The sequence below is a fragment of the Toxoplasma gondii genome, chromosome VI (genome assembly GCF_000006565.2).
Source record: "Toxoplasma gondii ME49 chromosome VI, whole genome shotgun sequence".
Classification (NCBI taxonomy): Eukaryota; Apicomplexa; class Conoidasida; order Eucoccidiorida; family Sarcocystidae; genus Toxoplasma; species Toxoplasma gondii.
Genome location: NC_031473.1, coordinates 2698326 through 2720222, shown reverse-complemented (window position 1 = coordinate 2720222; position 21897 = coordinate 2698326). Strand labels below are relative to the sequence as shown.

General features: G+C 50.8%; 5 protein-coding genes across 5 annotated transcripts; 2 read left to right on the top strand and 3 right to left on the bottom strand.

The window, feature by feature from the left end:
* Positions 1-630: 630 nt before the first annotated feature.
* On the bottom strand, positions 631-3219 carry TGME49_243580 (Hit family protein involved in cell-cycle regulation, putative). Its single transcript, XM_002366816.2, has 3 exons — positions 2484-3219; positions 1735-1902; positions 631-1388 (listed from the first exon to the last, which is right to left on the bottom strand). Exons 1-3 carry the CDS (start codon positions 2949-2951, stop codon positions 1194-1196), a joined length of 831 nt encoding a protein of 276 aa, XP_002366857.1. The 5' UTR covers positions 2952-3219; the 3' UTR covers positions 631-1193.
* RPS26 (ribosomal protein RPS26) lies at positions 3149-5257 on the top strand. The gene is made up of 2 exons (XM_002366815.2): positions 3149-3746; positions 4650-5257. Exons 1-2 carry the CDS (start codon positions 3566-3568, stop codon positions 4805-4807), a joined length of 339 nt encoding a protein of 112 aa, XP_002366856.1. The 5' UTR covers positions 3149-3565; the 3' UTR covers positions 4808-5257.
* Positions 5258-6205: 948 nt separating this feature from the next.
* On the bottom strand, positions 6206-8986 carry TGME49_243560 (hypothetical protein; the record flags this gene model as incomplete). The annotated part of the gene is made up of 6 exons (XM_002366814.1): positions 6206-6339; positions 6632-6729; positions 7185-7386; positions 7843-7968; positions 8260-8328; positions 8971-8986. 6 exons carry the CDS (start codon positions 8984-8986, stop codon positions 6206-6208), a joined length of 645 nt encoding a protein of 214 aa, XP_002366855.1.
* A 1394-nt stretch (positions 8987-10380) lies between these two features.
* TGME49_243550 (H-SHIPPO 1, putative) lies at positions 10381-13954 on the top strand (the record flags this gene model as incomplete). The annotated part of the gene is made up of 5 exons (XM_018780680.1): positions 10381-10547; positions 11233-11526; positions 12368-12571; positions 12924-13130; positions 13855-13954. The coding sequence occupies 5 exons, from the start codon at positions 10381-10383 to the stop codon at positions 13952-13954; spliced, it is 972 nt and encodes a 323-aa protein (XP_018637516.1).
* Positions 13955-18331: 4377 nt separating this feature from the next.
* On the bottom strand, positions 18332-18842 carry TGME49_243545 (hypothetical protein; the record flags this gene model as incomplete). The annotated part of the gene is made up of 2 exons (XM_018780679.1): positions 18332-18383; positions 18556-18842. The coding sequence occupies 2 exons, from the start codon at positions 18840-18842 to the stop codon at positions 18332-18334; spliced, it is 339 nt and encodes a 112-aa protein (XP_018637515.1).
* Between the last annotated feature and the right edge of the window lie 3055 nt (positions 18843-21897).

Genomic DNA, 21897 nt, shown 5'->3' with positions numbered 1-21897 from the left:
AATGCCTTTCTGCTGACACGATAAAAACCACAACTGTTTTCGATGATATCCAGTTTGAACTACTGAGTTTCTCCGCATTTCACGTGCTGGCGAAGTCGCAGACATATCCCCTGTTGCACACGGGCATTTGCGACTCATCCACTTGTGACCGTGTGCTGATGCATCTTTCCTCATGCCAAGTTTGAAGGCATTTGTGCGAGATGCAGAGTCTCTACAAAACCTTTCGAGAGACTGCTGGGTACGAAACCACTTCTTTCCCTGAAGCAAATTTCCTAAACCCCGCCTTTCCCGTCCGGAGGTTGTGATGCGCCACGAAGATAAAACGCCCTATCCCTCGACCCATCCCTTTCTGTCTGCGTAGCATTTGATGTGCTTTTTGAAAACGGCTACCACAGAAAACGCCCGAGGCTCGCGTGCTTCACAATCTGACTGTAACACCGCCAAAAACAGGAGAAACTGCGCCCGAAGACGCTCAAGCGTTTATTTATGGCGCACGCCAGTGACGCTGCCCTGCTTTTTGTCTTTTCCGGATACAGACTACCGTGGAGTGGTGTTCTCAATACGACGCTACCAAAGAAGAACACGACATTCCACATCTAAAACAGGAGTTCAGTCCGTGCTCCGTTTACGTGTGATCGGTTGGACAGTGCCTTCCACGCCAGTACTGTGACTCTAAATTGCCAGCAGAGCTGTGCCTCTGGAAGCAGCAGCGCGAGGAAACCAAATGGCTCTGAATTCGTTCAAGTTTTATGACACAAATAATAAAATACAAGAGGTACACCTCTTTCCAAATCATTTGGATTCCCAGCGAAAACTGGGGCTGCCACGAAACTCAGATTTACATCAGATTTCGCACCCAGGAACGCGTGCCATACGGCAGTGGCTTTCCGGTTAGCGCAAATCGAACTTTCTGTTTGAAGCAACGGTCGCCGCGGCTGCGGTGTGCAGTGGAAAATCTGGGGGAAGGGGAAGTCTTCACATCCGCTGCCTCGTGTGCATGTCCCTGCAACCCCCAGCTCCGTTGTCTCGACTTTCGCACTTGAATAAAAACGCTCAACAAACCCTTGAGGAATCGCGACATCTTGTGCCTGTCCGGATTCTCATTCGCATTTCCACCGCTAAGCGGAACGGTTCTGAAACGGACACCGCAAAGAGCTCGTCGGGCATATGCTCTATTTTCACAGAAAGCGACTCTAGAGGTGCGCCTTGATTTTCGCGAGAACCATCTCCGCCTGAGCAGGCTGAATCATATCCTTCGCACTCGCAAACTGCTTGAACAGATGATCCCCGCTGTATCGCGGAACGACGTGGACGTGTGCGTGGAAAACGACCTGACCGGCCGCTTTTCCGTTGTTCTGCAGCACGTTCACTCCTTCGCATCCTGTCGCCTGCACAGTGGAGAAAAATGAAACGAAGTCACGTTCAGTTTCTCATACACTGTGAGCCGAGCGACGCCCGCTCCCCCCCCCGAACGCCAAGACGGTACAATACAAAAATATCCAGTAGATGAAACAAGCAAAAACACTGCACGCAAGCCTTCTGTACTAACACGAACAGGCTTCAAAAGCAAACGGCCTTTTGCGGAAGTGGCGAAAACTATCCCACGCTAAATCCTCGGACGAATTCATTGCACCAGCAGACAAGCATATGAAAAGTCGTTTCCTCGGGGTCAAGCCAAAGGGGTCTCACATTTGCATCGTTCACGAATCTTTGCATTTACGCGACAGCATGTACCTGCTGAACAGCTCTGCAGAGCCGCGGAAGCTCCTTGTACAGATTCGCCGCGGTCTCCGGATCGAGGTCAAAGACCGAAGCAACATCTGCCTTTGGAATGAGAAGGGAGTGACCCTCGACTGCAGGAAAGGCGTCCAAGATGGCGATGACATGTTCCGTCTCGAAAATCTGGTCAAACACATTTCAGACGCCATGGGGAACATGTGAAGATCATTTCACACAGCAGCTGCCAGTGCGTTGCAACCCACCGAAGAACGACGCGCTATCGGTGCTTGTTCTCTGGTTCAAAAGTGGTACCAAGTGCCGGTGATTCTAAAATTGAAAATCGGCAGTCCTCGTGCATTCCCGGGTCTTCGGCTCTGCTTTCATTCCAGAACCAAGGGAATAGCACACAGACTGTAGATGGCACCGAAAATATCTTACATAGTAGACCTTTGCAAGTACTCAAAGTTGTGTAGTTTCGTAGAAGTACGGGAGAGCTGACGGGCTGAAGCAATGATTCACCGTCTTGTGTGAAGGACGTCAGCTGCGTCTACAAATGGTTTTTTTCCTATCTGCAAGTCAAAATCGTGGCAGGTGGAGCGCCAAACTAGTCCTTTGGCTTTTCTACTCGGCTTTTTTAGTGAACTATTTATTTTCGCGTGCCACCACGAAGCATTCGGTGTCCGCGCAGTCCATAACCAGTTTCTCTGCGTGTTTTTCATTGGCCTACTGCACCCCCAAGAAGCTGCTCAAAACAGTGTACGCACCTTATGGCAGGGGATTTTGCCGTCAAGAATCTTTTTGAACACATTTTCTGGATCGTAGGCCACGATCTTATGGCCATCCTGCGCCTTGGTCGCCATGTTTCTCTTGGTCTGGTAGCGCCGCTGAGGAACGTTTCTTGTACTCTGTCTAGAGCCGCACGCGCCGTGAGTGAGCAGGAAAGAAGTAGGAATATCGAAATTCAGCGCTGAAAAACCCCGGTTGACCGAAGCTTGCGGTTTTGAGTGCGAGCAAGGAAAAGCGCAGAGCGCGCGTTCGCGTCGACGTGCGTGTTCCTGCGTCCGCAGAGACGAGACACCCGAGAGACGGTCAGAGGCCGCCGGACCGGAAAAGGGTAAATTGAAACGGCGAAAAGGAAGTGGGCAGCTGAAAAATGCAGAAAGTCTTGGAGTTTGGAGGGACAACATGGCAGTAGAGAGAGTTACAAACTTCAAACACCGCGTCGGAAGCATCGCGACAGCTTGGGGAAAGGGTGACTCTCCCAGGTCCGCAACAAGCGCTCTGACTTTTGCCCGGACGCAGCGTGTGTAGATATGGGAAGCTGGAAACAAACGCGTCGAAAGTCGCTTAGTACCGACCTTCCATGATTCAAGAGACACACACTACACACGTCAGGGGAGAGGAGTTCGCGCGTCTCGTTGACGACAAAGAGCGACTACACCCTAAACCCTTTTTGGTGACAAAAAGAAGGTCCACCGCCTGAAGCCGGAAGCGCGCAAGAGAAACACCAGGGTATGTTTCGTTTTTGCGCAATTTGCGGTTCGCTGGCAAAAACTCATGTCGTGCAGCAGCACTGCTCACAGTGGGAGTTTGGCTTCGGCTTATATTTGAGCCCCCACGAAATCGTCCCCACAACATGCCGACGTATGCGCCGATATGTGAGAGCGCCGCATGACCTGCATGGGGGGCAGAAAAGCGTATTGGGAAGGGCCTCGAGCAACACCGGCTCTCTCTATTGACGAGAACACACTTCGTGTCCTTTTCTGCTCTCCTGTTTCCTCTTGCGTGTCTACGTGTGGTGCGCATCCTCCCTCGTTGTTATCTCTTTTACGTCCCTTTTGTAAAGATGCCGACGAAGCGTCGCAACGGCGGTCGCGCAAAGCACGGCCGCGGCCACTCTGCCGTTGTCCGCTGCAGCAACTGCGGCCGCTCCTGCCCGAAGGACAAGGCCATCAAGAGATTCAACGTTCGTAACATCGTTGACGCTTCTTCTCAGAGAGATCTTCGCGAAGCGTCTGTTTACAACAGTAAGCGCAAGAGATGGCACGAGCCCCAGCTCCGCGGGAAGGGGGCGCGCCAACTATTCTTTCCGCGGCAAAAAGCATGGGGGTTCAACCCCAAAAAGGATTTTTCCACGGTATTTTGCATCTCTTCCCAGCGCATCCTCTGCGATGGAAATGGCCGCCGGGGGTCCAGCGATTCCCAACTCTGCGGCGCCGATGCCCGTACCGCATGTGGACTGGCTTACAGACGAGCTAGGGTTATCTTAGGGGGTCAAGGCGGACGCTGGGGACGGTTACTGGCTCTTCAAGTGTGAAAGGGAAAACGGAAGAACGGCACATACGCTGGAAATAATCTTTGGTACTCTCTTGACCGATCATCGCTTCAACGGTGGAATGGAACCTCAAATGCCTAGAGATCGTATGGTCGAAGGGTGTGAGGAAGCGAGACTTCATATTCATACTCGAGATGGCGATGCTCGTTGATTTTAGCAGCAACTGTCCCACTCATTTGAGTGCGAATTTTTGTGGAGTGGGAACGGACGGGGGCGTCTCAGCTCCATTCTCCCCGTGGAAGTTGGGTGTAAAAGAGATGCTCGGGTACTATCGCAGTTGGTCACGCAGCTTGAGGGAATCACATGCGTGGTTGACTTGCTTTTCAAGGGCTGACAGTTACCTCTCTGTGCGCATAGAAGGGGAACTGCTTCAACTTTCGAACACGTACGTTCATTACGTGCAAGGCGGGTAGCTGCTGGTGGGAAGCAGCCGATTTGGGGGGATTGCCATCAGCAAAAAACTGAACAGCTCCCGTTCTATCGGGCGGGAAATCGGAGATGCAAACAAGGCCGGGATCGGAAGCCTTGATTCGCATGTCAAGGATTTCGCGCGGCACTGGGCGTGCTGTTTGCTGCTGTTTGTGTTTCTGTGCAGCCTACACCCTCCCCAAGCTCTACATCAAGCAGTGCTACTGCGTGTCCTGCGCTATCCACTCGCGTGTCGTTCGCGTCCGCTCTGTTGAGCAGAGAAAGGTCCGCGAAAACCCCCAGCGCCGACCGCAGGGCGGACAGCAGGGCCAGGGCAACAACTAAATGAGAGCCTGAGAAAGGCCGGATGTCGGAAGGTGTGAACAGAGAGACTTGGCGAGGGGACTACCGCGGCACGTGCGAGCAGGAGCGAAAGTCAGCGGGAGCTGCCTTGGCTGAGTCCAGGTCATGCACAGAGCGGGCGGTAGAGGAGGTTGTGGCCCGCAAGACCACGAGAGAAGACACAACCTGCTAGAGGGCCTTTAACGCCGCTGGACGTTCAGCTGAAACGTCAAAGCACCCCGAGAGGGGAGTTGTTCATCGGGCAGAGATCTTTGGAGGGCCCGTGCAGAGCGTAGCAGCGTGTTCAACTGTTCCTCCCCAACACTGGAGTGTAACGAAAACTTGACCTCGCGTACGGCTCCCCTTCAAACTAGGTGTCTGCCTGCTGTAAGTCAACAGCACTGATGCTGTTCGGGGCGAAAAAGTGCTTTCACTGGTTCGAACGTGCCGGAGTCTCGAATGATACATTTTTCAGATCATCAGATGGATCGTCGACGACCACTCCCCACTTTGTCAGATGACCCACATATCGAGTAGCGCAAATACGAGATAGACTAGTGTTATTTTCAACTTTGCGAGACACAAGCAAAATAGTGAGAGATCACGTGGCTCGTGTCGGCTGATTCAGTCAGTCACCCCTTCGCTCCCAAACACGGGGGAATAACTGGAGGAGGGGGTAGTGCGTCTCTTTTTTCTGGAAAGCGCACACCAATGCTTCTCAACATCTGGATGAGTACGTCACAGAACTAATTGAGGAGAGATCTGTAGACGCAAGCACGTTCGTTTCTTTGCGCCTTTCTCTCATTTTCGTTGGAGAAGGGTCGCCAAGATACTCGACCATCGCCTTGCTGAGTTGCGTTTCGCGCCATCGTCGCGATACTGGGACGCTCTCGTGAGAAGGGCCCATGTCAATCGTTCGCTGCAGGCAGGCTCACACGAAAATGAGGACTGACCAATAATACAGGACAAAAATTTCAAACACGTATAAAGAATATCCTGCTGTGGACGCGGGGTTTCAACTTCATTTTGGCACGGTCAATGTCTGTCCATTTTTTGTTCGCGCTTTATTTCCTCTGCAGTCAAAGGGCTCACCAGTGTTGAGAGTGAGAGCTGCCGGTCTGTATTGGGCAGTAGGGCACTGTCTGGCCAGGGCCCACAATATGAAGCTTGAACCGCCAGTTTAGTGTCCCAGCGCAGCATATGCGACAGTAAATATTTCCTCGGAAATACCACCTAGCTGCCTCATGAGCAAACTGAGACGAACCGGTCGAACAGGAAGGGCTTAGCGCAGATGTCCCTCATCCCCTAGTTCTGCAGCGGAAGCACATGATATTGCTAAGGGAGGTGCATCTGTTGCATCTTTCTAATCACGCTGTCGATATTGGACTCACCAAAAACATGTCAAGGGCCGCTTAAGCAGGGACTGACCTGGGCAGCTAACTGAATGTTCTTGTTGAAACTACACGTTAGAGCTCTATCTCTGATGCGGATGACCGCAAACTTCATGTTTAGCTCCAAATCGTAGTTTGTTCTGACTGAGTATGTAACGCGGAAAACAGAGTTGCAGCGCGCACGTTCAGCCCTGTAAAGACCCCGGACGATCCAGCCATGGAGCAGCGGGCCAGCTTTCGCGCACGAGCATATTCTGGAACTGGGGGGAGTGGACCGCTCTGAAGTAATCTGCCGATGTGACTAGCATCGAGAGATGGTTGTCAAGTAACGTGGGTGTCTCTTTCAGCTCTGTGTCCCGCTACTCTTGTGGTTTATGAGCTATATCTTTCTCTGAACATAGGACAGATAACTCCATTATTCGCTGAAATTACTTACCAAGATCAATGATTGCCCGGAACATCGAACTGAGGGCGGACGCCACCAAGTCTCGTCTCATGTAACAGCCCGCTGCTATCGGCACGGGGTTCAAGGCACTGCAGTAGGCCATACAAACTCACACGCATGAAATACTAGCTTCCATCGAACGGCACGTGCGATCAGAAAGGAACTAGGAAGACGAAATAGGAAAACACCAAAAAGACTCTTGTGGGACAAAACCCCAAAAGGGAATCGACTGAGTATTAAGCCTCAGCCCTAAAGTGTTTGGCTCGGAAGTGAAGACTGTTTGGGTAACGGAGGAGACTAGAGATCATTTACACAGATTCTAGCGTTACGAGTAACGTGAACGATCACAAGTCCTTCGATGGCGGTGCGCCAGACATCAATCGGCAATGGGCTTTGTGAGCCTTCCACATGAACATGAAACACAATAAGAAAAATCTCTTCCAAAGTCACGTCCTGTCAACAGGCAACGGCGCGTATCCCTGCTCCAGGGGCAATCGCGTTCCCCAGTGCTGCCAAAGTACTAAGGTCAATATGCTGTTCTTACGTCATTCTCTTTGTCTGGAAGATCGACCCTGAGATGTGCTGCCTTCGGATATCTTCCTTTGGGTTTTGTCTTGTCAGTTCCTTCATAAGCGTGTCTGCTACAACGAAACGCGGAATAACAGCTTCCTTCTCTCCCGGAGCGTGCCCCAGTTCAGGAACCTTTGGCGGTGTGGCTTCGATTCTCCTCTCAAAAATGAAAGACCCTGCGAATGCGAGTTTGACAATTGGGAGGCGCGCAAATGCTGTGAACTGCCTGTCTGCGGCTTGGGGTCTCGAAGGAAACACTGACTGAAGTGTAAGGGGTCCGCAGAGACTGCCTCAGGCCACCATGGCAAGGCTTTTGTCTAGGCCGACTGCTTATTCGTTTCTCTATTCTTCAGAGAGCACGCCTTTCCACCCTTACCGATGGTTTGTGCAGCTCAACACATGGATCCCCCCCAAATTCGTTAGAAGGAGACTTCATCGAAATCCCCCAAAAGAGACTAGGGCAAGACATTGTTATCTACAGGTCTGTCTGCTTTGGCAGGTTTGCGAGTGGTACGCCTGCCCCCGCGTGACGGCAAAGAGAGATTGGCTCGTTGGTTTCCCGGGCAAAAAGTGACAAATGTGCTCAGAGCAGATCGCAACGCTTTCAATCTCTGGGGATGCGAACACCTCACCGAAGTCTTTGATTGTGACGCCCTTTCCCTGCTGCACCTGCTCTGACAGGAAGTCACACATCGCGTCCCAGATCAGCAGGAGCTGGCGCGTTGGATCTACTGGTGCAAGGTCCTCAGTCACTCGTCCTGCAACACACCCACATAGTCAGTCCAGCGTGCGGATTTCAGGCGAGCAACGTTTTTCACTATGCGACCGTAAACAGACCATCAATGCTTTCGGAATGATGTTTTTCACCGACCAGCCTTCACTTCCTGCTTTATGAGGCAGATTTTGGAACAGGGGAAGCGGTTTTCTGCTTGAGGTGAACCGTTGTGGACAACTTATGTAGTAGTCATAGATAAAACAGGAACGCAATGAGAAGAAGAGTATGTTTTTTCTCAGCATCATTGAGATCCAGTCATGTGGATGTTGCTTACGTTGTGATTCTTGGTGAGGCCCTGGGTATTGCAGTGGAAGGTGGAGAACGTGCTCCACCAACCCCCGAACTGAACAACAGCATAATGCACGCAGAGGAACACAGCAGTGGCAGTGTAGGTATCAACACCAAACATACTCGATACGAATGTCGCTCAGAGTCTGCCAGTTACATGGACCAAGAAAGTAGGCACGACCCGTTGTGTCGTGGCAGCAAAATGTAGGCTCAGCAGTCTCTTCATCGCGTTGCAGGAGCTCCCTGTGATTTCTATATTAACATCCAAGAATGTCTCTTTAGTCACAGGTGTGAACAATATTGGGAGATTAATCTAAAGAGGACTCTGGGCAACCTGCAGTTCGAACTGAACAGGGATTGTAGTCGTTCAACGTTGTCAACTGCATCGTCTGGAATTCATGGGCTTTGTGATGCACGGCATTCGTGACCCCTCAAGTTGCCATCTGGCTGCTTAGGGGACTAACATCGACAACAGACGACTTGTGCACACTGACTTCGGCTGGAAACAAGGACGAATGACCATCTGTCAAACTGACACGGGCCCCAAATCTATCCTGCTGAGACAACAAGAAAAATCTACTGACACCAAGGAAGAGCCACGGACTCTGCGAGTCATTTTACAGTGTCGGTATGATCGCTTGGCTTCTCAGAATTAGTGGCTTGAAGCGGAGCGTATGGCCCTAGCACGTATCCGTACCTTGGATGGGTGGCATTGCGATGGATAATTGTGTCTGTCGTTGCTAAGAAAATAGCAACAGAAATCCCCAATTAATGCCTGCGACTGGGAGAAAAACCTAAGTTTGCCCCCGATTCCGCTCAAAACAACAAGGTAGATCCCGTTTAATCAGGAGATTCAGTATTGTGCTTTGAGAGCCAAACTAGAGCATTTGTCTTTTTCGTCTCGTAGACGATCCACAGAGTATGAACGCAGGAATCTTGGAATACGTTCTGCGCATGCAGCGGTTAGCAGGATTTTTATTCGCCGAAAACAACATGGGTACGAGTTGGGTATCGGCGATTTGTTGTCAACGGGTTTGGCGTCGATACTGTGCACATGCATCGGCGCTTCTTTGTTGGAATGGGGCTGGAAGCATAGGGGGCCCCGTTTCCATCTTTATGTCAACAATACGTGAAATAAGAGCCTACAAAGAAGGAAAAGCTTGAAACTACGGAGCAACCTTTTCCTCGATAAAACGTAAACTAAGCGAAAAGCTCGCTGTCTCAGTTAGCGATTTCTGTAAGCTCCTGTCGTCCAACGTGCCAGCATCTGTTTTGTGTTCCGGCATGCTTCTTTCTCACGTTGAATGCCACCAACGAACAAATATCCTAGGAACGACTGAGAAGCACACAGGAAATAGTGCTTCGGTCCCCTGGTGGCCAACGGCGCACAGGAGGCAGAAAGCTCCTTTCAGTCGCGGTCACGACAACGTGCGACACCACTGACAACAACCCCCGAGAACGGAGTGAGACAGTAACCGGACCAAGGTGAGGACCTGACCATATCGTTGTAGCATCGCTTTGGGATTGGTGCAGGCGGGCTCTGCAGATATCCTTCCTTTTCCATCTTCTTCCACACCTGTAACGCACGCAACACCGGCGTAACAAAACCCAGACTAAAAGTCCACAGGCTGCAAATCATCGGTGCCCAGCTACACTATCAGGTATAGCTCAAAAATTAGTACACCTCTCTGCTCTCGTAGGCAAACAGGTTCAAACCGTGAGTGCTCCACAGCGATTCTGTTCCAGCCTGCGTCAAACATCTCGGGCACGTTGATACGATAAGAGGCTGGACTAACTAGTGTTTGTGAGCACGCTGCCAGGTATTTAACCTCGCACCCGTGCTTGCCAAAAGATATGATGCGAGGTGCTAGATTACTAGGACAGCAATCATCTTCGTCGATTAAGTGCGTATCAAGATGACAACTGCATTTCGACCACTGTCCTTGTGTCCGACAACAAACAAGATTCATGTGTTTATCAGGGCGCAGAAAAATTCGTTTTCCGTCGATGCTTTGGACAAAATATTCGTCTGTGGCGGGGCTGTACGGAATCTCACTTCCCTCCTAGAGACCAGTTGTCAGCTGCTCTCTTCAAAATCCTACTGACGATGGAGAGGGTCGCCGACCACTACCTTACCACACTCTCAAACGTACCGTCAGCTCCAAAGTGGTCATTTGGAGGTCGTCCACGGCCTGTTTCTGCTAGTGCAACGCCAGGACCAGGAACCTACGAATCCGGAGGTCGGACAAGTATTCCCACAGCTCCGAGCTACGGGTAGGGAGATCACGTCTGTTTCTACGTCTCCGGTTCGTTGTTCCACAAAATCTAAGTTGCTGCAGTGGCATGAGACAGCGACTGTCTGGCTAGGCAACAAAACACTCTCCTGAAGAGGAGACGACATACCAGCCACCGTATAACTGACAGCGTATATTTTACTGAACCGTCGCGTGACTGACACGTGAAAAAACTACACTCCAAAGGCGTGGCGGCAGGCGGGTATAAACATGGGATCGCATACTGGTACTGTGAGTCACCTCAGGAGGCAGGCTTCAGAGTTAGATTCTGCGAGCTCTGAGTCTAGCTGGTCGCTCAAAACTTCCAACAGCTGTAACCCGTCAAGAGAGTCGTTGATTGATTGGTCAGCTGTTGTGTTGCTAGCGCGAGGTGTGGCTGCTGGTGCGTGACGCTTCAAGATAAGCTTGAGCCGTCTCTTACCCAGGAGATATGCCGCAATCAACAAAAAAAAGCTAATAATCAGTTACCTTGCACACGAACATGTTGTGGAAGTGATAGCATGTAGGTTGAAAAGATGGCTATCGTCGTTCGAAAGAGGGACACAGCAGGCTTTCCGGTGTTACGACGTGTTCCATTTCCGATAGGGCAAACCGAATTTGATAAGGGAGCGGCTCAGCACCGTTTGACGTTAGTGCATGCCCCTGGTTATCTGATTGCTACATAGTTTTGGAAGCGAAGTTCGAGGACGGTCACGGGCTCAACCATTCCCAGGTCCAGGTGCCTATGACCCTTCCAAGCAAAGTGCACGAACTGCGCCGCAGTGGTCTATGACAGGCCGCAGGGCGTCTACGAAAGTCGACTCCTCTCCAGGTCCTGGCGCGTACGATGTCAAACACAACTCGGGATCCCCATCATACGGTCTGGGGACCGGCCAACGAAAAACGTTCTCCGCACCGAACACTCCGGGTCCGGGAGCCTACAGCCCTCGGTTTCTGGGCGACTCTTCGCCTCAGTGGGGGTAAGCTGCCCATCTGCAAAACTGTCACTAGATGCACGAACAAAACGATCCTGCCCTACAAGGATAGCACGGCACCTCGCCCCTTGTATGCGAGCACCTGTCACAGAAAGATCAGATGAGTTGCATTGACTCGCCAAGGTGATTCAATCCGTGGCCAGTACAGTGTTTGCAAAACCGCCACCGATGCAAATAGACACACACCACATCAGATTCACCAGCACAATTAAAAGGTCCCATGTCCGCACTCCGGCAGCCCTGACGGCAACGAAATAACGAGCAGACTGCGCTGTAACGGTGCCCACAAACGCATTCAAGTGCGAACCTCTATTTTACGAAGTGACTGCGCTACTAGTTCGACAATGTGCAGGTGGCTGCCGATGCCGTGGGCGCGTTCGGAACTAGCCAGTGATTGAGATGTATTTTCTTTAAGGGGACGTAGTGTACTGCGGCACCACGGAAGAAGCTGGGATGTTTTGGCTCGTCCGGCATGGCTGCGGATCGAAAGACAAGTCTCTTTCGGCTAGCTCAACCACCAAATCAGGCACTTCGTGCCTCAAGCTAATTCCATCAATGACTGATCCGCCTGATTGCGCAGATTGAGAGTTCACAGGTGAAATGCGATTCTATAATGAATAGGGAACCGGCGATCCATTAGGCCTTCACTATTGTTTCGTTTTTTTTTACACGGCAATACCAGGTCGTGTAGTCGTGCCCCAGTCCTTGGGAGCACATTCACACCAAAGCGAAAAATGCTTCCACGAATTAACTTGCAACCAAATTCCACAGATTTCCCTGCAAAGCACACCGGCTGCTTTCTGTGTTCGGGTTGCTATTGTTGCAGCATGGGGACTCAGAACCGCTCACGTGCGGGAGGCGGCTTGAAAGTAGATGTCCCCGGTCCCGGCACTTACACGCTGCCCAGTCGGCTTCAGGAGTCGCCGCAGTATTCGATGGCAGGGAGAGGCGAACAAAAGAGAAAAGACAACAGCCCTGGTCCCGGTGCATACAATCCACATTACCCCGAAAGAGATGCTGGGAAGTTCAGGTTCGTTGCGGCTGCCTGGATATCATCCTTGCTGCGAGCTACGTACCTTATCCGATGACTCGGTCAGTTTCGAATGCCACTTGGGTAGCCCTCTATGTACTAATGAACCTTATTTGTTGACTACCTCTGGCGAAAGATGCAGTGGTGGCAGGGCCATATGTTGTCGCTCCGATGAACCATCGCATTCACATTTCCATCGTCCTCACATTTGTTGAAGAACAAGCAGTTCCGAAAGAGACACTGAGGAAGCCTCTTTTGCAGGAGAGATACTTGCAGCGTGCATGCAGTGGGCCGAACAAAACGCCTTCAGATCATCGACATCTCCTGTTTGTTGCTGTTCACCTGGCCTCAGCTTCGGCGTGAAACCGGCAGCATCCAAACCAGGGGGCAGCACGCCTGGACCTGGTGCATACAATATGACTGGAGACATAGCCAGCCCAAAGAGCCCGCAATGGTCGTTTGGCAGCCAAGTCCGAGGAAAAAACTACGCCACGAGCTCGCCTGGCCCCGGACAGTACAACCCTGAAAACAGTCCTCGAAAGCGGCCTCCTGCGTGGAGGTACGAGTTGACAACACCGGACATGAGGGCAAATCGGTAGTGACGCTTCCATAGCTCATATTGTTCTTTCATGTTGACTCCCGCCACGCTCACAAGACACCGTTCGAACGATCAGAAGAGCGTTGTCTCCGTTGACTAGTATCAACTGAAGCGGCACCCAATGGTGACCGCCACATCACACCTTTGAGGGAGCTCACTCCGTTCAACGTACACACGGACACAGTGGACGTTTGCGTCAACGGGCAGCATTACCAACAGTAGTGCGATGGAAAACGGGAGGCTGAGCAGCCACATGTGTGGAAGTCCCGGTCCTCTCGGGAAGGCAAAACCAATACCAGCGCTAATTGCCTGAAATTTCATATTCCCAGAACCGTCGGCTGCTTTCCTGTGGCCCTGCCTGATCCCCGGAGGGAACTTGGCGGGCGCACGTAGATAGGAAGCACAGTACGGATTTCCTAGCGATCCAGGGACACGAGTGTCAAGTGCTTTTAGGGAAACATGAGTCAAAATACAGCCACAATTTGAAGTAGAGCAAGAAACTGAAGCAACGAGCAAAATTTGGCACCATTCACACGGTGTTTTCGTCACGATGCATCAACCAGCCGAGCCTTCCGGGTATTATATAGATCGGCAACGGTTAAGTCGTTAGAACAGCGACTTGCGATATACTCGAGGCATTCTCGAGTCTGTCGGTGGCGCGGGATCCATGTGCCTTCCTCCTCAGCCTCGGAGGCAGTGGTGAACGCGGATTTTATTCCAAAAGAGATGGACCAGCCCCTGGAACCTACAACATTCCCAGTCGCCTGGGTGAAGGAGCAAAGTAAGCCGAACGGTTGCTCTGTGGAGCTCCGGGCATGAGGTGTCGCGGTGAGAGAGCGCATGTGGTGGAGCTGTCCACGCCCACACGTGAGATGTTTACTGTATTTTACCGGACTGAGAGTTCCAGAGGATCAAGTGCCGTGTAGCGCGTACACGTGCTACCGTGCGAGGGAACTGCCCTAAGCGTGAGCACAGGAAAACGTCATTTAGAAAGAACGCAGGAGGAGTCTAATTGTAATATGATTGTCAGTGGACGTGTTGCGAAAATCAGGTGGGGCCATACACGTGAAGAGAAAAAATCGGCTGGAGCTGGCACAAGTATTCCTGTACTCCAGGTGTCTGGTATAGTTGCGGACATCTCATGGATGTGTAAAGAATGACAGCTTCATGTGCGACCGACAAAGGTATACTTTTATTTGTGATGTCCTATATCACCACAGATACTCACTAGGAACGGAGAAGAGAGACTCTCTCAGGGCAAAACAAGACACGCCTGGTATGCAACATATATTTGAGGCGGCAGTGCTCGCCATTAAAGTCACGAACAACCCACAAGCAAAAGAATAGAGAGGCACTACTAGCATGCTGTAATGGCATCCTTCCAGTTTCAAGCGACACAGTTTGGACACTGACCTATGACATTTCACATTTACAGCAATACAGCTCAGCCCATGGATCTGCCCCCAGGTTCAGCGTTCCGGCTTCATTCTGTTCCGCTTGCTTCCTTTTTTGGGAGAGGGTGAATGTGTAGGGTCATTCGTTATGGTAAACTGACACGTCGGACGAGCTTTGTTGCTTAAGTTTACTTGTGGGGTCGTGTTCTCTCGCAGAGTCGTTTACTGGAATGGTAACCGTCACTTGGCACTGTTCTCCTGTCATAAATAAACCAAATGGCTGCTATGCTCTTCACAGGACCGTGCGCATACGACCCCCGTGCCCCGGAGGTTTCGCCGAAATGGGGTTTCGGAACCTCTCAGCGCAGTCCGCTGTCCGAGATTAGGAAAACTCCAGGACCAGGTAGGCGTGTTTTCTTTTGTCTACCGTTTCTTTTTCTTTTTCCTGAATACATTACTTTCGCTACTTCGTACAAGCACGGAACCATCCGTGGATCCACAGTGAGGGGCTGTTTCCTGGCATCGTGGCTTCATTGTAAGTTGTGAAACCTATTCTCTGCCTCGTTCGGATGCGATACGCTTGCCACGGAATGAATGCGTTTCTGGCGAGTTTCGAAAAAAGAACACCAGCAAAATGCTTAACACTACATCGCTGTTATCTGGATTCTCTCCGTTTTGAGTTCAACTGGTACGTGGATATTTGCTTGATAAGACTGGAAAATGAAAGAGATCCAATAGAGAAAGCATCGAGTCTTTGTCTGTAATTCGCTGAGATATTAATCCGCTCTTCACTGGCCCATGGACAGGAACATACAACCCTATCGAAAAATCTCACGGTCCCCAGTGGACATTCAACCCAAGACGAAGTGATAACGTCGCTGGCTCAGGGTAAGAGGCATCGGAGTCCAAAGCCTGGTAATGAACAAGGAGTCACGACAAAGAGAAAAAAATGTGTCCGTGTTGCTCTATACATAGAGTAACGCTTGTCAAAATCCCCTAGTTTCAGCACTACTCTTTCTCAGCGAAGTGCTTGTAACGAGAATTGGACCCCGTAAAGCGGTTATGTAGGTACTCGTAATAAAAGTAACCTGACTCGAACGGGCACGGTGAAACTAATAAAATTTTCAGGCAGAACACAGGCGCTCACCCGGGAAGCCGGTGAGGCGTTCTGCCAGGTGTCATACCTACGATACTGAATATGACTTCAAGTTATGAGATACAAACAACCATGTTCTTTATGATTGCTGCACACCGCACCCCAGCAGTGTATGCCTTAAGACAATTGAAAGAGCTACCATTCAACATCCTAAGACATTAAGGTTATTCCACATCGGTTATGTTCTAGGGGTAATACATGAATTACTGTTATCACCCGTATTAACGAGGAGGGAAAACAGCACCAGAAACTCTTTTGTCCCGATGGTAGTACATCTCCGAGGAAGGCGCACTGTGAATAACCGTCACAGTATGGCACCACGCACAGGGGCAACTCATTAGACCTGTAGTGGTGGGACGCGACTCAGGAGTCGCCTGTTCCAAGTTGTTCGAGTTGACTAGCTTCCTGGTTAGTGGGCATGCTGTGAGAGAGCAAACGCGGATGCCGATTTCATGCAGTAGGTACTAGGGTACAAGCAAGCTCGGAAAACGCAGCCGGGAGTACAAGCGCAATTTGACCCCGTGCTTCCTTTGTCCTATTATCTTGCAGTTTCAAAAAGCGTGACAATGGGGCGAAGCTAGGCACGATTTATACAGGCTTTGGTTACTGATCGGCGTGTCCAACTTTAACGATGGCGACTTCAGTGACCTGTGCACAGTGCTTTATGGGTAAACGGACGTGAGAGGGCCAGATGAACGATAGAGATGCTAAGCACAGCTTTTCGGCGCCTCTTTGGGAAGCGGCCATCCGTTTTGCGAAGCGGAAACAAATTTAGAGCACAGAAGAGTCTCACAATGTTTTTGTACATTGCATCATATTTCCAAGAAGCTGTATCCAATGACTTCACAGCTACAGGGCAAACTAAGTGAAGGGGAGCCAGGCTACGGGAGAGGAAGGGCGACGAACAACGCATTGTTGTATGTGCCTTGGGGTGGATGGTATTCTTAAAGTCTGGAAGCGTTTGCATCTTGCAGCGCACATCCTCTTGGCTAAACGATCCTGGTGCTGGTGCTCAAACACCAGGTAGTTCCAATCAGAAACGTTATCAACGGCATTTGTATCGGCATGTACTGAAAGGCAGCAGGGACCGCTCCTCAGCACATCCTCCCCTTGTAGCTGACTCGAGTCCAACCAAAACACCAGTTGAAATGCCGTAGCAGCTCTTTCAAAGCATCTTACAATTCGATGTGTAACTGCCCTGTTGCACCCTTGCTCACTGGCCTCTAACAGGGGTAGAGGCATTCTGTACAGTGCTTTTCCACCTGAACGCATGTGGTGATGTATGTGTAACGAATCTAGGGATTCGATTCAGAATAGTGCTCGAGGTGAACATCTCCAGAGTGCCCTTGAAGGCTGCTTGAGAACCAGTGATTTTACCGTTTCCTGTTACCGTCGGTTTCAATGGTAGGAATACAAAAGGACGTATGCCTGACTTGCCCGGCAGCTGCGCTTTCTCAGTGTCCGCCGAAATCTAGATATTTTGAGAAGGCTTTTGCTCGGCTGGAAATAGGTCGTTAACCAATCGTGTTGTATTAGACTTCTGCGACCCCAGAAGCCTGCTCCAAGATGGGGTTCGGTCGAGAGACTCCACGTTATCTGCTCGCCAAATGAATGGTTGCGATCTTAAGCACAGACTGTTATCAACAGAGGTCTCGGCATTGAATGACCCTCCACAAAAAGCGGTTGAGCCGTGCGACAAATTCAGTCAGTGTCCAACATAAGGAGTGTCTTTAGTCGTAAACTCCACTTCGGTGGTTAATGTCAAAACCACCGTGCTTCAGGTGATGTATCACGGTTGCAAGAGCAAGTGCAAGGGCCATCACGGTGACTGCTTCAACTGGTAGCAATTTCAAGCCAGGCCACTTCTTCGGCTTCTGTTCGACGAACAGCTTGGGCCGCACCAGCGCACTGCACACCTCTGTGAGCAGTGTCTTTTACGGAGTTAACCTGACACGGGCGTGAGGAGTGTGGTGAAAAGCGACTTAGGGGAGGGGCAGTTACCAAACTTTCGCCTTAGGTTTTTCTGAAGAGTCGAGACGAATGTTGCGAATTACGCACCTGAAAAAACCTCTGAAGTCAGCATTTGAAACGGCAGGGCCACAAGGGGCTTGCCCCATCCTGAACAACAGGAATGCTGGCGACGAAAGAACAAACCGTTTCCGATGTATGCACGCCTACTCATTTTCTACACCGTGAAACATAACACACAGAGGACAGCCCTCCCCTAGCTGTATCACAGAGAAAAACCGTGACGGTTTCTCTGTACACAGGACCCCTAAGATCTGTCTAAACGCAGTCTCGGGAACATTGCGAGAAGCAGGCGACTAAGCGCCTTCAAGCCAAGATATGCGCCTCTGCATTCCGCAGGCATAACCCGAAAGGCTGGCACATTTATTCTGTCTGCTGCCCTTGCCAAGAGGCAGACACCCTGTTACACCCCACCACGAATCAACCCACGTATCCGCGACATGGAAAACGTGCTGTTTTCCCCCGCACGCCACATATTTCTCGATCGTGCTTTTGTCCTGTAGCATTCAGCCTGTCCCTTTTGGTGTCCACGGTAGGCGTCCCCCCTTCCACTGTAACACGGAACACCTGCTCACTCTCGCATGTTAAACTGAGCTTCCAGCCACAACCTGACGCCGAGTGCCAACAGCCGCGTCGCTGGAGAAGAAGGAACACCGGTGTACGGTCGTTGCTGAAGAACGCTGGAAGGGAAAACTTTCTTCATCTGGGCGCTATTACTGCACTGTATACCCCTTCGGCCTGCGCTCCCTTCGCCAAATCGCCGACACCCTCCGGACTCCACCCTCTTCCATACGAAAATCACGCCGACATGATCACGCCAGGTAGTAGACAGGTGGAGGGCAAAGCATCATCTGAGAGGGAACAGTTGCCAGAATGGCTGGAGGTGGCGTCACAACCGTTACTTTGGGTGGGGGGGGCGCGACGGGAATGCAAACGTTGTAGACTGGAGTTGTTGCAACGCAAACTGCGGGCTGCTGGACGGTGATTATCGCAGGCTGCGTCACTGTTACCTGCTGAGGAACGACGTACACCGGCGAGGGAATTAGCGCCATTTCGTCGTGGAAGAACAAAGGATCCTAGAGACGTGAGCGTCATGACAAGGTCACGACGCGATAAAGGCCACGACGTCGGGTGCCAAGCTGCGCACCGCCTGCAACACTGCACTTGTGAGGTCCGCAAAAATTGCAACGGGAGTCGGTCTGTCTTTTCTGTGCCAACTTCGTTCTTCCTGGCTGCAGAAATGACTTACGCATGAAATAACGAGCAGGGGAGTACCCTCGGTGAAGAAAATGTAAGCAAAAATCCGGAAAAGAAGTGGCATCAATATGGTGGACCCAGCATCGGCTCGACAATCGACAGGCAAGCCACAGAGTCGCGTGATGCGGACGGCTGGAAACCGCTCGTGTCACACGAGGCATCGGTCACATGCGCGACGCGTCAAATGAAACAGCCTCCAACGTGCGCCCGTGTCGCTTGGCAGCTTGAGAGTCAACAAAGCAACTGTCGCAAAAAGACACGCGCTGAATACTTCTCACTGCATCTCCGGTATGAGCGAACGCACCTAACCGGAACTTTGAATGACAAACGGGTAGCAGAACAGTGGAGAGGTCTCGAGCGACAAGCAGAACTGGAAGAAATGGGTTGACAGTGTGAAGGAGTGCTACTACAGAAATCGTGTGTCGGTTTGTGTTGTAGTCACGAGACACATTCCAACGGGCAATTTTTGGGAAACAAGGGTTTTCAGCAGTGGGTAACGCCTCCGTTTAGTCAACGGATGCCTCACTCCGTATTACGGACTGACCTCAAGGTATGATGAGGAGCAATCATATTTCGTCAGAACAACTGCAAATTCGGTAGTATTCCGTACACCGAAGCGTGGTTTCTCGCGGTTGACTCAAAGTGGTATGCCGCGACCGTCTCCGGAGTACCTCAAGCAACTCAACGAAAATCAATGATTGTCTGTTCCCATTCCCCAGTAGTCCCGCTGTGTGTTGTTTTTGTAAAGGGGAAAAGGCTGGAAATGAGGAAGATATATTCCTGTTTCTTGTTCGTAGCAGACAAGGGTGCGCTATAACCTTGCAACATGACGAGGAAACAGGTGTGCACAGAGGAACATGCAGCATGACCGATAAGGTCCCAAGGAGCCGTGCGCGAATGGCGGTTTTTTTGTTATATCACGATTCCGAGGCTACCTGAGACGAGAATCCACAGGATTGCCAAGGGTAATTCGCGTGGAACACGAATGCTACCGTTCAGTCCGAAAGGCCAAGGAAAGAGCTTGCACGTAATGGTCAGTTTCGCGGTGAAGCACGCTCCGGTCGTTGTCTCAGTAATGTTCCTGTGGGAGAAACAAAACAGCTTTGAGAGGTGCTCTAGTCGAAAGTGTAACTGGAAGAGCATGCTGACGTTTTTTGAGAATGAAAAACAAGCCCAAGAGGCTCTGCGATGCGCCAGACGGAAGCTGCGAAGAGTAAGACAACACCGATTTCTTTATCAAGGATATGAGCTTATAAATTGCTGTCCTGCTCTAGCTCGTCGAAGGCCGAGAGAAGCGAATGCACCCTGTGTTTTCCATATATTACCCATGCAACAGGCGGAGTTTCGCCCACTGTGCGGATATCGGAGCTCGAGAAATATTTCCTGATGCACTGCCCCTCTTCTCCGCTTATTGATACGTTGATTCCACAGTCGTGCCACAGCGTGCTTGATTTGCATTCCTTGCAGCGGAAAAACGCTTCCTGCCTGCTTCAGCGGGCACTTTAAAATGCATGCAAGGGCATTACGTGGAGCATTTAACCTCAGCTGCTGGAATCCTAAAGTAGTCAAAAAGGTCATCGATTCGTCACCGTCAGAGCCTGCGATCTCAGTAAAGGAAGCATGTCATGTGGTATCCCACAGACGCCATGCACTCATTGGACTACGCCCATTTGCTAGGGTTGGTCGTTCGCGAGCGCCATTCTCCAATGGCTACTGGACAGCATGTCGAGAGTTCCGGATAGCGAGACTTGCCCTCCCTCTACTACAGTGCCTCTGTTTATCCGATTATCAAGTTCCGGATCTCGGATCATCTGTACGGAGACGATGCCTACTTTTAAGTTCGATTTTCACGGAACCCTCTGTAATGCATCTGGAATGCAAATGCTGAACGCGTGAGATGGAAAACGTCTAATTCCCACTACCGTCAACGTCCCGAAGGTCCCCTGATCTGAGCGTCTATCATACTGCGCGACTGCGACCGACAAGCCATGTGGAACCTTGCGTAGACTCAGTTCTTTTACCAAGGTCAGACGTGAATTTCTATCTGTTTGCAGCTGAGCATGCTGCACGACTACCAGAAAAAGGATGGGCGTACACCATATGACGATCTGCTGCAGGAGCAGTCTCAAACTTTCAGGGCTGATGCTTAAGTCCACACCCCGTTCTCAAAAAATATCGTGTTCATTCTCTCTCGAGACCCAAGAGATGGAGAGTCAATGACAAAAACCGCGCACAAGTGAGGCTTCAACAATCGGCACTGTGCACAGACGAGCAGCCAGATGAACTTTTGATTCATACAGAGAGCTCTCGAACCACAAGAGATGCACCTTCCTTGGAAATACCGTCAAACACGCAGGCACCGCCCAATGCCCTATTGACATTCATGCCTGCTTGGAAACTCCTATTCCAACTCGTATTACTATTCCCCATAAAGCGCTTAGAAATAATCCTTTCTCAGAGATTATTACTCGCATTACGATGGTGCTGCTGGTACTATCATCGGAGTAGTCGTTTTCCGTCGTTGCCATCGAACATTTACACCTGAATCCCAGGCTGCAAGCTGGAAGCAAAAGACATTTTGCAGAAGCTGTGTTCTTCGTTTGGAAAAGGATGTAAATGTGGCACCTGCAGAGCGTGGCGTTCGTTGTTCCATGTGTATCTCGAATCCGGCAAGGAACAGTGTCAAAAACGTGCCCATTTGAAGATGGCGCGAGAAAGGAGCACAGCGAATGAGGCACACCATTCCCTGGTGTTATCGTACCATAGAACTAAACGCCGCCTGTAAAAGGGATCCAACTAAGGTCGATAGACATTTAACGTTTGTCGTTACCATATGCAAATCGAAGCCAGCTTTAAGCGCAGTATCTATACCCCTGCAGGGTTGTCAACAGAA